Source organism: Macrotis lagotis, chromosome 1, assembly GCF_037893015.1.
Source record: "Macrotis lagotis isolate mMagLag1 chromosome 1, bilby.v1.9.chrom.fasta, whole genome shotgun sequence".
Taxonomy (NCBI): Eukaryota; Metazoa; Chordata; class Mammalia; order Peramelemorphia; family Peramelidae; genus Macrotis; species Macrotis lagotis.
Genome location: NC_133658.1, coordinates 425,107,288 through 425,125,601, shown reverse-complemented (window position 1 = coordinate 425,125,601; position 18,314 = coordinate 425,107,288). Strand labels below are relative to the sequence as shown.

The 18,314-nt window shown below is 40.6% G+C and overlaps 1 protein-coding gene across 5 annotated transcripts in view; it reads right to left on the bottom strand.

Annotated features, from left to right (window-relative positions):
* Positions 1–18,314, bottom strand: part of EVL (Enah/Vasp-like) — a 274,426-nt gene that overhangs the window by 12,444 nt on the left and 243,668 nt on the right. For all 5 annotated transcript variants that reach the window (XM_074213076.1, XM_074213074.1, XM_074213077.1 and 2 more), the window contains 7 exons: positions 15,993–16,051; positions 10,771–11,003; positions 9,755–9,876; positions 9,362–9,422; positions 3,918–3,981; positions 1,303–1,369; positions 1,116–1,178 (listed from right to left, as the gene is read on the bottom strand). In XM_074213076.1, the coding sequence (XP_074069177.1) occupies positions 1,116–1,178; positions 1,303–1,369; positions 3,918–3,981; positions 9,362–9,422; positions 9,755–9,876; positions 10,771–11,003; positions 15,993–16,051 (669 nt within the window). The remainder of the gene's footprint in view (positions 1–1,115; positions 1,179–1,302; positions 1,370–3,917; positions 3,982–9,361; positions 9,423–9,754; positions 9,877–10,770; positions 11,004–15,992; positions 16,052–18,314) is intronic.

Here is an 18,314-nt window from a genome sequence, read left to right as displayed (position 1 = left end):
GTTAGTGGAGTTGCACCTTGGATTTCCATTCTCAATGGTTGTAGGGGATTGCTTCTTCAAGGACCACAGCATAAATCTAGAACTGGAAAAGACCTTTGACCATCCAGCCCAACCACTTCATTTTACCACCAAGGAAACTGAGGACCCAAGTGCTTAAGGTCTCATAGGAAGCAGATCTTGGTTTCAAATGTGAAACTGTAGGGGCAGCTGCAAGTGTTTGCATACATGTGTATGCAGAAATAGAATCATCTTCTCAGACAATTTCCCAAATAACCATTAGAAATATTCTTCTGAAAGCAAAGGTATTTTTCCCCTCCGCTCTTTCCCATTAATCTTGGTTGCCTCAATCTGAATAAGGTGAATTTGGGAATGAGAAGAATGAACAGAGAACCCAAGACAGAAATGAGGCATAGAGGGAGGTGAAGACCACCACCAGGTTACTTGGAAAGCAGAGTGACAGACCTCCCAACATCAAATTCTTTTTTGGTAACTTACCTCCCAAAGACTAACTAGGTACTCTCTAGGTGACCACGGTCCTTATAGATTTTCCTTTGGTGTTTCCTTCCCAAGAGGCATGGTGTAGGGGAAAGATCACTGGCCTAAGGAGGCAGGATATCTAGGGTCTGGTGTTACCTCTGTCATTAACTTGCTATATGACCTTCAGTAAGTTACCTCCCCTCTCAGAACCATAATTTTTTTTGCAAGGCAATGGGTTATAACTTGCCCAAGGTCACACAGCTAGGTCATTATTAAGTGTCTGAGGTCAAATTTGAACTCAGCTCATTCCACTGTGCCACCTAGCTGCCCTATGAACCTCAATTTTAAGAATGAGGGGTTTGAAATAAATGATAAATAAAAGTCTTTTCTGGCTCTTTTTTCCCCAAGAAAACCCAGATCTTTGTGGATACACCTATTTTTGCCCACCAAAAAGGTATTAGATAGAATAAAGAGATAAGTCCCTCCCCAGAGCAAGCTGTTAGAGGACACAGACACTGGAAAAATTTGGGAGTGGAAAGGAAGAGATGTTAGTTAGGTGGCATCAGACAAGAAGAACTCCACCTCTCAGAGGATAGGTGGGGTAGGTGGTAGAACACATGGAACAGACCATTCGGTACCTAGTGTGTGGCTGTGATTGAATGGGACTCTTAGCTTCGGGGCTCTTCGCCGATGACGGGGTTCTAAGCAAGGGAATGAGACAAACAGGAGGATTGGAGCAAGACTTTATGAACCCTCTTACTCACCCCCACCCCAGATGGGCCCCAAGCTGGCCCTCCCTGGTTTAAGGAAGGGTCCATGGCTCACCTGGAGAGTAATGAGGCTACAGGCTTCTCCACAGAATTGCTCCTCTCCCAGGGCTTCTTCCCAGGATCTGTAGAGTGGGATCAAAGAGTGTGTCCTTTCCTAGCCTCCATTCTTTCTTAGCTAAACCCACCATGTAGCAATGACTGCCTCAGATGCGCCAGTCAGAATCTGAGAATCAAAGGACTAGAAATTGTGCACATTAGGTCCAACCCCAGTCCAAGTCATGGAGGTAGTCTACAAAAACCCTAGCAAGTGGTGATCTAGCTTCTACTTAAATACTTCAGTGACTAGAAACTTAGGAGTACCATTTGAGAATATTATAAAAAATATATTGAGTCTTCTTTTAGCTTCCATCCATCTACAAATTAAAAAGTATGATTAAGCTACTTCTCTTATTTTTGGCTGTCACTTTTCAAAATAATTCCAAATTGCATAAGATACCTAGCAGTCAATTGACCTAGTCACATTGAAGACTTAAAGAAATACAATTACAAAACTGACTACATAAGTAAAGTTGAACTTAAATAGAAGAATATTTGTCCTACTGCTTGTCTTCATATGAATACATGACAAATGTAAAAGGTCATATCATAAAAATAGTTATATCCTTGATCAATTATTAATAATTAAGTGTGGCCAAGTAAAGAAGAAAAAATGGAGGGCATTACAAGAGATAAATTGGGCTGGGATCTCCTTGGCTAGTGCTCCACTGCATAGAATAAAAAGAGAAAATGTGAATTGGGTGAAAAAGTCTTCATGGTATTTATTACCAATAAAGGTCTGAGGTTCCAGCTGTAGATAGAGAATAAACACAATTATATAAGACCAAGAAACATATCCCAATGGATGAGCAGCTATGAGACTATGATGAACATATAGTTCTCAAAAGAAGAATCACAACCAAATGTATGAAAGATTGTTCCAAATCATTAATAATAAAAAAAAATCAAGTGAAGATAACTCAGTTTACTTCATACCAGAAAACTAATAAAGATGACAAGAAATGAAAATAATGTGATAGAGTCTTTGAGGAGACTAACACACTAATACACTGATCCAACTGTGTATTGATCCAACCATTCTGAAAAGTAGTTTGGAATGGTGTGACAAAAATAACAAAAATTTCCATATTCTTCAACCCAGTGATCTCTCACCAGGCAAATAACCAAGGAATTAAAAGATGGAAAAGTCCCATATATGCCACTTTGGCTTGTAGCAAAGAACAAGGAAACAAATGAGGAACTCATTGATTATGGAATGGTTGAGCTGAACATGGTAAGTGAATTTAGTGAAATATTATTGTAGCATAATAAATAGTACATATAAGAATTCAGAGAAACATGAGAAAACTCTTATGAACTATTTTATAGTAAGAAAGCAATAGATACAAAGATTATAAAAATGTAAATAGTACAGTAAAAGAAGAAAGGAAAAAAATCAAGTGCCCACTATGTGCCAGCTATTAAGCTAACCACTTTACGATTTATTATCTGATTTGATCCTCACAAGAACCCTAGGAGGTAGGTCCTTTCTCCAATGAGGAAACTGAGGAATACAGGGGTTGAATGACTTGGCCAGGATCATACAGTTAGTATATATCTGAAGATGGATTTGAACTCAGGTCTTTCTGACTTTAGACCCACTGAACCACCCTGTCAAACCAAAACTGATTTAAAAACTAATTAAAATGATTTAGATTTGCTCCAAAGATATAGTGTTCTCCTCTTTTAATGGCAAACAGGAGACCCAAGATATAAGAGGTTTGTCTTCAGATACAGTTCATGTACTGGTTGGTTTACTTAAACCAGTTTACTCAACTTAAGTTTACTCAACTTAAAAAAAATAACAAACAGGGGCATAAAGCACTGACCCTGGAGTCAGGAGTACCTGCGTTCAAATCCTGTCTCTTACACTTAATAATTACCTAGCCGTGTGGCCTTGGGCAAACCACTTAACCCCATTTGCCTTGCAAAAACCTAAAAAATAAAAATAACAAACATCACTTTGTTCTAAGTAACATTTTTCTGGAGGATGGTGGAGGAGGGAGAATGTGAGAGGTATAGGGGCAGATATATTTGAAAATATATGTGTTGTTAAAGCAAAGGGCATGAACGATACTTTAACTAAAATTAAGTTAAATAAGCATGGCAAAAAGGATAGAACTTTGGCACCACCTTAAATCCTGGCTCTGCCCCTTCCTTGCTGTATGACCTTAGACAAGCCATTTATTGCCTTGGACTGATGTGTTGCACTAGGTGACATCTAAGAATTTTCTGGGTTTAACATTCTGAGATTATTTGATTTTGTGACTTGGACTCATACCCTCAGTGCCTTTCTACTTGATGGCATTCTATGTCCAAAGTGAGTCTAACACTATATTCTCGAGTTCTTCACATCTTTAAATACTAATAAAAATTAAGTTTGTATTTCAGCTGAGGTCTTCGTATAATGCAGATCTTTCTTTTTTGGGGGTCTTTTAAAGAATCTAGCTTGAGGTAGAGGGTCAATAAAAGACAAGTTCCCAGTTGGATTCTCTCATGAAGGTCTCCAACAGAAGGAATGCATGGATTTTTTCCAGGAAAAAGGTTTCTAGGATCAACTCGGTTTGTGCTTACCTGAGGCATTTGGTGGCTGACCAGCCCCTCTGGTTCCTGGGGAAGGTGAGGTGCTAGATTCTTCCTGAAAACAAAATATGGGACATCCTATCAGACATTTTGTAAGCCTTGGCTACTCAACAGAAATGAGACTCTGAAACCTGGGTCAATCGGATACAGTGTCAAGGACAAAATGGCAGGTGGTTGTCTGACCTCCTCAAAGAATGATACCTATAGACCGCAGGATTGTTTGGTTCCAAGAGGAAGTGTGGAATACTAGACAGAGAGAGCTGGCCTCAATGCCAGAAAAAACTTAACTCTGCCAAGTCTTTCCTTTGACACATTGGCTTAGTGAAGCTGAACAAGTCCCAACTAAACTATTCCATGCCCATTGAAATTTTGGTGCTCTCTAAACTGTGAGTTTCAGTAGAGGGAGTTTTCTTTTCTCAGTCATACTGTAGTTTGCAGGAATGAATCCTATCTAAGCCATGCTAAGTCCCACTGCTCACACATCTCACAGCCCATGCTTAGTGCTTTCAGTAATGAAGCATTGCCCAAGGCTTGAGTCCAAGGCCCAAGGCATTTGAAACCCAACATTTTTGGTGCATTTGGACTGAACATTCTCTATCCTTGCTTTTACCCGATATGGGTATATGTGGGTAATGACTTCTAAAAATGACATTATTAAGGCTATATATGACTAGAAAAGATGACCAAGTTAAATAGAAGGACTTAGAAGGGAATAAACATTTTTTTCCTATAGGGTACTGTGCTAAGCACTTAAAAATTTTTTTTTTTTTTAAAATTGATTTAAGGCAATAGGGTTAAGTGGTTTTCCCAAGGTCACACAGTTATACAATTATTAAGTATCTGAGGTTGGATTTGAACTCAGGTCCTCCGGACTCCAGGGCTGGTGCTCTATCCACTGTGCCAACCTAGCTGTCCTGTGCTAAGCACTTTTATAAATATCTCATCTGATTCTGATAACCACTCTCTGAGGCAGGTGCAGCTATTATCCCCATTTTACAAGTGAAGAAACTGAGACATACAGAGTTTAAGTGACTTGTTAGTATTTTAGCCTGGATTTGAACTCAAGTTCAGATTGCTTTCTCTGTTGGGAATGGGAGAGTGGAGGGAAGGAAAGAGAAATAATTGGAATTCCAAACCTTTTTTAAAATGAATGCTGATATGGGGCAGCTAGGTGGCGTAGTGGATAGAGTACGGGTTCTGGAGTCAGGAGGACCTGAGTTCAAATGCGCTCTCAGACACTTAATAATTGTCTAGCTGTGTGACCTTGGGCAAGTCACTTAGTCCCATTGCCTTAAATAAATAAAAAAATTAAAAAAATGAATGCTGATAACTATCTTAACATGTAATTGGAAAAAATAAAAAATTATGTACAAAAACAAAAACTCAAATATATCCACTGCACTACCTGGCTGTCTTATGACAAATGAACTGGAATGAACAGCTTGGAATCACAATTCCAAAGAGGCTCAGGGAGGCCTTCTTATAAGGTTGGTTCCCATAGCTTCTTTATGTACCATGAATGGGAAAACGTGAACAAGTACACATTAAAAAAGCTATGAAAGGGCTCTGAACTCACAGGTGAAAGGAATGCTCACAATGTAAAAAGGCTTTAGCTCTTATTGATATATAAGCTCCTTGAGGACAGAAGCTCTTTTTGCTTCACCTCAAGGAAAAGAATAAGAATTTATATAGAGCCTACTTTGCACCAAACACTGAAGTGCTTAGAAGTATTTGCTCATTTGATCAAATCATAATGTGTTTATAATAATTTCATATTATTTATATTTATACATGTAATACATAACATTTTTCTAACCATACACACACACACACACACACGGAGAGAGAAAGTAGATAGAAGCGGGGAAGATACTAGTAGTTGTATGAGAAAGGCTCCCTGAAGTAGGTAGAAGTTTGATTTGAGTCTCAAGTCTATTTGTCTCTACCCTCCATCTCTCTCTCTCTCTCTCTCTCTCTCTCTCTCTCTCTCTCTCTCTCTCTCTCTCTCCCTTTCTCCCTTTCCCTCTCTCTCTCCCTCTCTCTTTCTCTTCCTCTCCCTTCCTCTTGTCTCCCTTCCTCTTTCCCCCTCTCTCTCCTACTTGCCCTCTCCCTCTCTCTCCCCCTCTCCTTTTCCCCTCCACTCCCCCTCTCCCTCCCTCTTCCCCCCCATTTTTTCTCTCTCTCTTCCCCCTCCCACCCTCTCTCCCCTTTCCCCCTTCTCCCTACCTCCTTAGAGGGGGAAAAAGTGCCCCTGCCCTGTCTGGAGCATGAAGGACAAACTGAATTCTAAAAGGCAACCCAAAGTGAAAGAAGCATTTTGAAAATAAAAGTTAATCATGGTCCCTGTGCCATGGATCTGCCCACTGGATCTGCCCCTGCCCCTCAGGAACAGTTTCTCTTCTCCTAACTCCCTTCAAATCATCAATTGTGATCCATCATTGGAACTCAAATTTGCCTGGAGTAATCAAATATCCTCTGGTACACTTTGCATTTCATTTGTTTCTTAGCTTCCTTTCAAGGTTTTCAGGAGGATGGGTCAGGTGGAGGAGGATGGGGCATTCAGAACCAAAGTGCTGATCTTTTGGTCCTTTCTGATTATTCTGCCATCTAAGAGTGGCACCGTGGTGCCCTAGATACGGTCCAGGTTGGGGGAGGGGTCTGGATCTGTCTTGGCTCTGCTACTGATTCACAGGGTGAGTTTAGGCAAATCCCATCCAACTGGTATTTCACTTTTGTCACCTGTAAAAAATGAAAACAGCTGAACTAGGCCATGGATTCACATCATGGATTCTGAGTCAGAACAGGCCCTACCCAGGCCAGTCTCCTCATTGTATAGATTAGAAAGCTGAGGCATGAAGAGGGAGAGGAATTTTTCACAGAGATAGTAAGTGGCAGAGATGGGGCAAGAAACAAGTCCCCTAACTCTGAATCCAAGGCTCCTCATCACCTTGGACCCTCTCTAGTCCTCTCACACTCCCTTCCCTTGGCCCTAACAGCGAATCACAGGAAAATTTCCTCATGATGCAGTCTATCCAATAATCTTGTGTCTTTGCACTTGCAGTGTTCTCCAGACCTGCAATGTTGCCCTTCCATTTCTGACATCCTTCAAGACTTAAATTCTACCCATTCCAGATGTCTTTTTCTGGCATTTACTAATGTTTTCTCCATCTCAGAAACTTTCATTTTCATTCTCATTTTCTCTCTCTCTCTCTCTTTTCTCTTCTTCCTCTCTTTGTGCTTCTCTGTCTCTCTCCATCTCTCTCTCTTTTTCTCTCTGTCTCTGTCTCTCTTCTTCGTCTCTGTGTGTGTGTGTGTCTCTCTCTCCTCTCTGTTTCTCCTCTCTGTCTCTGTCTCTGTCTCACTTCTCTGTGTTTCTGTCTCTCTTGCTCTATCTCTGTGTCTCTCAGTCTCTCTCCTTTCTCTTTGTGTCTCTGTCTCTCTTGCTGTCTTTGTCTCCTCTCTGTCTCTCTGTGTCTTTCTCTGTCTCTGTCTCACTCTGTCTCTCCTTTGTTTTCTCCCTCTCTTTCTTTTCTCTGTCTCTCCTCTCTCTCTCCTTTCTCTCTTTGTGTCTCTCTCTCTTTGAGTCTCTGTCTCTCTTGCTCTCTTCTTTCTCTTTGTGTCCGTCTCTGTCTTTGTCTCTTCTTTGTCTCTTTGTCTCTCTCCATCTCTCTGTCTCTCTCTCCTCTCTTTCTGTCTTTCTCTCCTCTCTTTCTCTGTCTTCTCTCTCTCTTGCTCTCCTCTCTCTCTCTCCTCTCTGTCTTCTCTTTCTCTCCCTCCCCCCACCTCAGAAGGCAAGACCATCTCTGCCTTGCATCTCTAGAGATTAACCTAAAGTCTTGCATGGCAGGTCCGATTCTTTATGACCCCTGGATGGTATTGTACATGGGGTTTTCTTGGTAAAGACACTGGAGTGCTTTACCCTTTCATTCTCCAGTAGATTAAGGCAACAGGGTCCATCCAGTGATTTATCCAGGGTCACCTGGCTTCTAAGTATCTGAGGCTGGATTTGAACTCAAGTCTTACTGGTTCCAGGTCCAGTGCTCTATCCACTGAGTTACCACATAATAAGTGCTTAATAAATGTTTGTTGATTTGATTTTTCACTGCACTATGCTTTTTTTGTTCTTTTTTTTTTTTTTTTGCAAGGCAAACAGGGTTAAGTGGCTTGCCCAAGGCCACACAGCTAGGTAATTATTAAGTGTCTGAGACCGGATTTGAACTCAGGTACTCCTGAGTCCAGGACCAGTGCTTTATGCACTACACCACCTAGCCGCCCCTTGTTCTTCATTTTTAATTGGTCCAACTTAGATACTCCCAGATATGGAGCCAGGCCATATTCTCAAAGACTGTTTGATTCTATGGTGAGGGGAGCTTCCCTTCTCCCAGTTTTACTATTCTGCCACCAAAATAAGGTCTTGGAAACCTAGAGGGTTAACGGGGATCTGACTGCACAAGAGTTTCAACCTGGCTCACCTGAAGGCTGCCCTAATGTTGGGGACAGGCTTAAGGAACTGAGATCTAGATGGCAGCCCAAGTCCTGGGTTTTCCATCAAACTACTTCATTGTGACTCCTCAGTTAATAACCTTTGTTAAGAGGCCAGCATTCTTTCAAACAACTTGCCACAGATCTCACTTCACCTACAGACTCATGTTCTCTCAGTCTGGAATGCACACTCTTCCTTCCCTTCCCCATCCTTTTTTTTTTAAACTTTTGCTATGTTATATTTTCTTTTTTTTAGATTTTTTTTTTGGGGGGCAAATGGGGTTAAGTGGCTTGCCCAAGGCCACACGGCTAGGTAATTATTAAGTGTCTGAGTCTGGATTTGAACCCAGGTACTCCTGACTCCAAGGCCAGTGCTTTATCCACTATGCCACCTAACCACCCCTATGTTATATTTTCTTTAAAGCCCAAATAAAGTACCATTTCTTTTGGGAACTTCCCTGCTCTCAGTCCCCTTGGACCTCATAGGGTACAACATTCAAGCCTCTCTGATAAAGTCATAACATATAATTTTGAATCATGGCCCTATAAATTGTCTTTTGGTAGGGACTGTGTCTCATCCAAGCTTTGTGTCTCTTCTTGTGCCTAAACACTGACACTTAAATCATACTTTTGTTGTTGTTGTTGGAAAGATTTAGTTTGACTTCTCATAGCTCCCATACAATAGGTCACAGGACAGAATTTAGCATCAGAAGGGACTTAAAACTCCATGCCTTCATCTGAAAGATGAAGACACTGAAGTCAAAGGAAGAAAGTGATTAATCTAAGGTCACCCAACTAGGAAGAAGAGCTGGGACTGAGAAGGTTGGGAAAAACCCAGTTTTCCTGATTTATAAGTTCAAGGGTCTTTTCTCCCACATCGACCACACTGCCTGTTTTGTTCAGTGGGATGAAATTGAACTTAGATGCCCCCTGGGAGCAGGGTCAATGCTTACGGTTTGGCTTTCATCCTCCTTTCTGTCTGCTGGCTTGTCAGTCTGGGATGCTGCTTTTCTCCTAAATACAGGAAAAGAGACATACTGCATGTGGATCCCTCCAGATTCTGGCATGATCACATTCTGCTGGTATGCTTCAGATTCAAAGCTTCCTCTGGGGGTTGCCCAGCCTGGGGAAGGTACTAGTCATGCCACTTCTCAGGGGTGATGTGTACAGGGTGAGATAAGAGGTCTCTCAGGGACCCTGGCCTTTCCAGCCTTACCTCATATAATCTGCCACATATTCTATATGTTAGTCAAACTAGAGGGATAACCCAGACCTGGGGCTGGGGGGTAAAGACCCCTGAGGAGGAGGCTGCTCCCAAGACCCCACAGGACCAGGAGCCCACGAACCTCTTGGCCAGAAGTTTGTTCATTTCCTCCATGAGGCCTCCCCCACCACCACCACTGCTTGTCCGGTTGGCTTCTGACTTCGAAGTTCCACTGGGACTGGAAACCCCAGAACCATCTTCTGGCTAAAGACAGAGAAGATGATACTTCAGGGGCCAAGGGCATGGGGGTAGAGTGGGAGGAGGGGAGGCAAGAAAGATGGTTGGGTGAGCTAGACCATGTCTGACAATGGGGTGTCAGAGTTGGAAGGGACCTTGGAATCATGGAACATATGCAAGTTGGAGAGCTTCAGCAATCACCTGGTCCAACTGACCCATCATACAGAGGAGGAAAAAGAGTTCACAAGAGCACAGGGACTTAACAGGATCATAGATTTAGAGTGATCATCAAATCCAATTCTCTCATTTTACAGATAGGACACTGAGGCCAAGAGAAGTTAAGTCACATGGTTAGTAATTCCAGATGCAGCTAGTTGGTATTCTAGGTTTTCTTGGCTTCAAATCCAGTAAACTGGAGGTTGCATGGACAACAGAACTTGGACTAGCCAGCAGCCTGCTGGAAGAGGATGCTGGTGAGAGCCAAGCATCTCCAGGCAAGGAATGGAGAATACAAAACCCAGCTGAAGCTTTTGCAGTAGGGAGCTGCCAATCTTCACAGGTACCATTTACAGAGTCATAGGATGTTGGAACTGAAAGGGCCCTCAGAGGTCACCTAGACCCCCTTGCTCCCATTCTAAAGAAGAGGAAGCTGAGTCTCAGAGGTTGTGACCAGTCTGAGGTTACACAGATAGGAAACAGCAGAACTGTGTTTCAACTCCAAACTCTGACAATCCATGCAATGCTTCCCAACCCATTTTATAGAGGAGAAAACTGAGGGGAAATGACTTACAAAGGTCTCACAGTGAATTAGTTTAATAATGTACTTAATCTTGTTCCTGAAATTCTTTTGGAAAATGTGTAGGGAAGAGGGAAAAGGAGGAACCAGGCAGGGTTGATTTTCACACACTTTTCCCTACTCACCCGCTGGACTCTTCGGAGTTTTGCGCCCGCCAGTGCTGCTGCAAGTCCAGAAACTGAAGCATCGTCATGGATGGTGCTTTGCACCCCACTTACTGGCAGTGGTGGTGGTGGTGGTGGTGGTGCTGCCCCTGTGAGTGGAGGGGGCACTGGTGGTGGGGGTGGTGGGGGCGGCCCTCCTGAAGGTAGAGGGGCAGTGCCTGTGGACGAGGGGTGTCCTGGGGGGAGGATGGGACCTAGAACGTGAAAATATCTGATCAGTAAGTAATACAAAGTTCTTACAGTGTCACCATCATATTCACTCTCCCAAGGTATCTCGCCTTTCCCTGAATCCCTAGAAAAGACCCCAGAAGGTCAAAGGGCTCTTCTCTTCTAAGAGACACAAATGAGAAATTAAGAGCAACCTCTTTTTTTTTTTTTTTTTTTTTAGATTTTTGCAAGGCAAATGGGATTAAGTGGCTTGCCCAAGGCCACACAGCTAGGTAATTATTAAGTGTCTGAGACTGGATTTGAACCCAGGTACTCCTGCTTTATCCACTGCGCCACCTAGCCGCCCCAAGAGCAACCTCTTGTAAGAAGCATCCTGAGATCTCTTCTTTCCCTCCCTCATCACTCCTTTTCTTCTTACTTTTCAGCATGTAGGATAGATAACAATAATATTAGCAATAACAACAGATTTAAAAAGCAACCCCCTCCCAACAACCTTAAGGTAAATAACTCAAATTTTCCCATCCTTATTTTACCAAAGCAGAGACTGAGACTCAGAGTGATTAGACCTGCCCAGAATTACCCATTCAATAAATGTAGGAACCAAGATCTGAGTCCAAGTCTCTCCATTCCAATGATCTTTTCACCACACAGTCTCACTGTATCATAAACATGTTTATGTGTTGTTGGTTGTGAATTTTAAAAATGTTATGCTCCAATTAATGTCACCCTAGTGGGAAAGTAATAGTAAATAAAAGTCAAGCAACATCTACTTGGTGCCTACAATGTGCTAAACTCTGAGAATACAAATATATATAAAAAAAAAGACAAAAGAAAGCTCCTATTCTCAAACAGTTTACAATAAAATAGGGGAAGATAATGCATAAAAGAAAGCCAAAAGATGCATTTTTGGATCTGTGTGTATGGGAAAGGTGCCTAATCTGAGGGCATGGTAATGAAGTCAGAGAAGTTCCAAAATGTAAGTCAGGTGGAAAACGAGGAGATGGAATTAACAATCTCTTTGAAGGGAGGGCCTTGTTTAGATTTATATCTATCCAAAGAACTCCTAGATAAGCACTGGCTGTTATTGGCTCCACTCAGATGGTGTTAAGATGATTACTTGGTGTTCAGTACAATGGGAAAAATGTTTGCAACAAGGAGATAGACAAAAAGTCAGAGAAATTCTCAGGAGAGCATGAACTATATGGAGATGTCTGGAGGTGGGAAAATGGTTTATAAAAAATTTGTAGGATATCAGTGCTGGAAGGGACCTTAGAATGAAAGAATGTGAAAAGAAATATGAAAGCTGGAAGGAACATTTGAGTTAGAAGAGATAGAATGTCACATCAGGAAGGGATTTTAAATTCAGAACATTTTGTGTTATAATTATAAAACTATAGATTATCAGATCTAGAAAGAGTGGCAGAATCCAGAATGTCAGAGTTAGAAGGGCTTTAGAATTATAGAACACAGTACATTAGAATTGGAAAGGATCTAGAAATTATGTGGTTTAACACCATTACATTACAGATAAGGAAACTCAGGACCAGAGAATTTTATTTAATATACATAATCAATGGAAGAGCTAAAAGATAGTAGAACTAAGGTCTCCTGACTTTTTTTTTAATAAAAGATTTTATTTATTTTGAATTTTACAATTTTCCCCCTAATCTTGCTTCTCTTTCCCCACCCTACCCCCCATAGAAGGCAGTCTGTTACTCTTTACATTATTTCCATGGTATACATTGATCTAAGTTGAATGTGATGAGAGAGAAATCATATCCCTAAGAAAGAAAACTAAAGTATAAAAGATAGCAAAATTACATAGCAAGATAATAGGTTTTTTTTTTATATTAAAGGTCTTTGTTCAAACTCCACAATTCTTTCTCTGGATAAGGTCTCCCTATACACACTGAATCTTAATTGAATGAATTCTGCTTAGTAATGTTTGATTCTGTGTATTTTATTGAATTGGAATTATTTGAAAATGGAGACATATAATAAATGATATATTAATATGTCTAAAGTTTTTTTTTTCTATTTTCTAAAAGGAAATAGGGTTTAAGTGACTTGTTCAGGATTATTCAGTCAGTATCTGAGGCTGGATTTGAACCTCAGGTTATCCTGACTCCAGGGCTGGAACTCTATCTACTGTGCCACTGTCTTATCTCTTAAATTTATAAAGCATTTTCATTCCAACAATCCTTTGAGGGAAGTGATACAACTATTTTTATAACCATTTTAAAGACAAGGAAACTGAGGTTCACAACACAAAAGTAATTTGTCCATAGCCACATTGGCTAAAAAATATTAGGGCTGGGATTCAAACTCAGGTTCTTCTGTATTTATGCTAGAGTTTTTCCTTCTATATCAATTTGCCTTTAAAGAATACAAATGTGGTCACTCTAAGTTAAGAGCTTCTAAATGGTCCACACATTCAATTGACCAACTGTCTTGAATGCCCAAGAGTTGACTGCATTTGATTTCCTCTCATTCTTTTCCCCAGGAAGTCATTGGGGCCTTGCTGATGAAGGCAAATTTCCTATTCAATTGTCAATCAGCTAGGTTTCTATGTTAACTATGAAGTCATCAGGCTTCCAGAAAATAAAATGGTGGAAAGGGGGACCCTCTAGAAGAGCAGTTCTTGGGGGCGGCTAGGTGGCAGTGGATAAAGCACCGGCCTTGGAGTCAGGAGTACCTGGGTTCAGGAGTACCTGGGTTCAAATCCGATCTCAGACACTTAATAATTACCTAGCTGTGTGGCCTTGGGCAAGCCACTTAACTCCATTTGCCTTGCAAAAAACCTAAAAAAAAAAAAAAGAAGAGCAGTTCTTAAAGTATGGTCTGGGCATCTTTGGTGGGTTATCAAGATTCTTTCAAAATAATCCATAAGGATAAAAAACTATTTTTCACAATAATACTAAGATATTTTAAATTTCAAGTATGATGAATAGCCAAAGATTTAAGTCACATAAACAAAAGCTCTTTTAAGGAGTTTTCAATAATTTTTGAGAGAGTAAAGGAAACCAAAAAGTTTGAGAACTGCTGCTGAAAAACATATAGTCCCAATCTATCATGAATGAAGACTCTTGGGTCAAGAGAAGGAAAATGACTTGCCCACTCCAATCCATCCCTATTTCAACTACCAAAATAATTTTACTAAATTAGGTCCAGGTCCAATTCCCCTATATTTTCCTTCCCCCCCTTAATAAATTCCAGTGATTAGCTGTCACAACCAGTTTCTTCCTTGTCTTCCCTTCTCCTCATAGGGGAAAGAGAGAAAGGCCATCATAAGTTCATGATATATATTTCTCTATATCAATAAACACTTTTTGAACACATTACTATGCCATGGTACCCTGTGATGAGTATCAATAAAAAAGACACAGTGCTTATCCTCAAGAAGCTTACATTCTAATAAGGGAGAAGGAGAAAGGGAAACAAGACTTGTTCACAAATCACAATATCAAAAGGAGAAGTACTGGCAAAGTTCAAAGGAGGGAGGGCAGGGATTATTTGATTTTCATCTTGATATTATCTAGTACAGTGCCTGTGGATATGTGTTTAAGATGTATGTGTTGATTAATTGTAGCTGACTGAAGGGATCATGAAGTAATTTCATGGAGGAGGTGGCATTTGACCTTTTTATTGCAAGATGATTGGTTGTACACATTAACAACATCATTGTGATCAACTATGATGGATGCAGCTCCTTAGGATAACCCATGGAAGACCTGTTATGGACAGCACCATCCGTATCCAAATTAAAAAATAAAACATATCAAAAAAAATCACAGAATCTAAATGAATACTGTGTTTATTTTTTGAAAATTTCTTATGTTTTTCCTTCCTATCCCATTTTCTTTCTTTTCCCATAATCCTATTCCTTATACACAAAATGACTAATATGCAAATATGTTAAACACAAATGTACTATGTTGAGTATACTGTTGAGGGGGAAGGGAGGATGGAAGAAAACTGTGTAACATAAATACGCAAGTGGATAAATGTTGAAAAACTTTCATAACATGTAATTAGAAAAAGAAAATATCGATTGAAAAAGAAAAAAAACGAAAGATGTTTGGATTTTATAAGAGCCAGTTCAACAGGGGAAAGGAACTCTAGGCATAGGGTCCAACAGGAGCAAAGGCACAGAAACTGGAAAACCCAGGATGCAACCTGTTTATCTCACATCTCTCAGGGTTAGAAGCATATGTGGAGAACCAGAGAGACATAAAGCAGCAAAGGCAGGAGGTTGGAGTCAGATTATCAAGGGCTTTCAACGCTAATGTAAGGAGCTGGGGTCATTCCAAGTTTTTGAGCAGGGGAGCAAAATGAACAGAACTAGCTTTCAAGACTATGACTGAGAACACACATAGAATGAGGTGATGAAAGCTAAGTCTAAGAAAGGGTGAATGTTTGCCTTCAAGTTGCTTATCTTCTAGTTGAGTTACTAATATATGTATTGGTGTATACTGTAGAGTCTACAGTGTAGACAAGGACCAATACCATGAGGTCTACAATAAGCACTGGGTGTATGGATGGGATGGTGTGTACTTTGGAAGCTCAAAGAAGGGAGGTGTCTCTGTGGCTATGGGCAAGTTGAGGAAGCTTCTGGCAGGAAATGCCCCCTGAGGTAAATTTCCCCTTCCAAAATGATTTTTAAGGGTCAGTTTGGCAGGGTTCCAATCAACTGAACTAGCTCTCTCCCTCTCTGCTTCCCTCTAAACTTGGGAAAAGCACATACCAACTTCTTCACAAGGAGGCTATGCTGAGATCACAGACTTACAGATATGGAAAGGACCTCAGAGATTATATATTCCAGATGAGAAAACTGAGGCTGGAAGGAAGGAGGCACAGGGCCAAAATGTGACCTTGAACAAGGCCTTCTGACTCCAAATCTGGCACTTTCTACAATAGGACATTTCTTTTTTCATTATAAAACCAAGTCCCAGAGAGAGGGGAGAGGCCAGGTGGTTTCAATGGACTGCATCTCCATCAACCCAGCCCTTTCTCACCTGGAGTTGAAGTTCTTCTCTCCAAGGATTCCTGTCGCTGTTGTTGTTCCATCACTTGCCTAAAGAAAGAAAGAAAGCAATTAAGGTTTGTGTCCTTTCTTGTCCTAATCCCACCTCCCCACCACTGCATATATACTCTCAATATATTTTTTTTTCATGTCCTTGTAGACATAGACTCAAGAATACAGTATGAATTAGAGCAGGAGGGCTAATGAGGTGCAAAACACCGGATTTGGAGCCAGAAGACCTGGGTGTGAATTCCAGTTCTGCCACCTCTGACCTATTTGGTTTTGGACAGAGGAGATTATTTTAAATCTCGGAAATGAAGTGATGAAATAGATGATTTCTAAGGCCTTTGCCAACACTACAATCCACAAAGCAAAACATGAATTCTAAACATCTATTTCAATTTTCAAAAAGCAAGATGGTTTAAAAAAATTTGTGGAGATTTGGATTCTTGATTTCATTGATGTGTGAAGTTCCTGATGAGGAATTCCTACCAATGCAGATTGACAAATGTCCTTCATTTAAAACATATTCTCCAGGAATATTGAGTGATTAAATGACTTGCTCAAAGTGGCAAAGCTAGTATTTGCCAGGGGCAGGACTTGAACCAGTGGTTTAATATGGGGGCTAAGAACCCTTGGTTTGAGTGTTAGCTTTACCACTTACTAGCTGTATGAACTTGAGCAAGTCATTCATTTCTCCAGATCTCAAGTTTCCTTATTTGCCAAATGGGGATTTGTCCCTCCTTCTGGGACTGATCAAAGGAGATGATCAATGTGAAAGGACTATGTAATTTATCAAACATTACTAGAATATAAAGCAATTCCAGTCAATACTTCAAAAGAGTCAAGTTCAACCTTCAAGGTAATGAAATGGTGGACCCAGATCTAGGAAGATCTGAGTTCAAATCTAGCCTCAAATACTTATTAGCCATATGAACCTTAATAAATCACTTAACCTCTGTCTGCCTCATTTTCCTCATTTTACAAATGAGGATTATAATAATACCTTCCTTCTAGAGTTATTGTGAATATCAAGTGAAGTAATAGCTATAAAATATTCTTCAAAACTTAAATGCTGTATAATTGTTAGCTATTATCAGCATCATTATCATCATTATCACCATCCACATCATTAATCCTCTCAAGGAGAAAAATGAGAATTTCTGCTCTATAATTTTTCCCTCTTCTTTGTGGCCAATGAAGTACTAGTGTCACCTCTGTCACTCTTGATATGACCTTCAACAAGACCTTAGTATCATACTTTATAAAAATTAGGGGATGACCTAGATGAGATGCAGGTGCTTCCTTTTCATTGAACCATAATAAACTGTTTTTGTGAGTTTGTTTTTTTTAGGATTTTGCAAGGCAAATGGGGTTAAGTGGCTTGCCCAAGGCCACACAGCTAGGTAATTATTAAGTGTCTGAGACCAGATTTGAACCCAGGTACTCCTGACTCCAAGGCCAGTGCTTTATCCACTAGGCCACCTAGCCGCCCCTCTTTGTGAGTTTGTTGAAAAAAATTTGTCACCTACAAGTCACCAATCTAGGGGCGAGTTCCTTGTGTTCTCAGATGGCTGGCAAGGAGTCTTTCACCAGGCCTGTAACAGAAGTTCTTCCAGTTTGGTAGGACTTTCCAGGGCTTTCCTGGGGATAGCCATACCATAATAGGCCTTTGGACAAGGATCCCATTTGGTGCTATGAATTTATAAACAGAGATCTTTAAGTTCCTGAGGGACTTATTCATTCAGTTCTTGCACTTGACACCAACTTTTTGGAGAGGAAGGTGTGAAGTAGCATTTCAGCATAAAGGACAAGACTTAGTCATTTAAGTTGCTTTTTTTATTCAATTGTTCCAGTCACATCCAAATATTCATGACTCCATTTGAGTTTTTCCTTGGCAAAGATACTGGAGTAGTTTGCCATTTCCTTCTCCAGCTCATTTCCAGATGAGGAAATGGAGACAAACAGGCTTTAGTGATTTTGTCCAGGATCATACAGTTAGCAAGTGTTGGAAGCCAGATTTTGAACTGATTTTAAGACTGGTTCTCTATCCACTATGCCACCTAAATTAGAGATAGTCAAAAATGGAAGGAACCTCAGACTCATAGAACACAGTGTCAGAATTGGAAGGAGCCTTAGAATTATAGAATCTATGTGTTAGCTCTAGAAGGACCTTAGAGGTCATCTAGGCCAGTCCCTTCATTTTGCAGAGAAGTGAACTAAGTCTCCAGAGAGATGAAGTGACTTGTCCAAGGACATGGCTAAACCAAAGGACCGACTGTCCTGATTTGGGCTCTGTTGTTTTTCCTCCTAT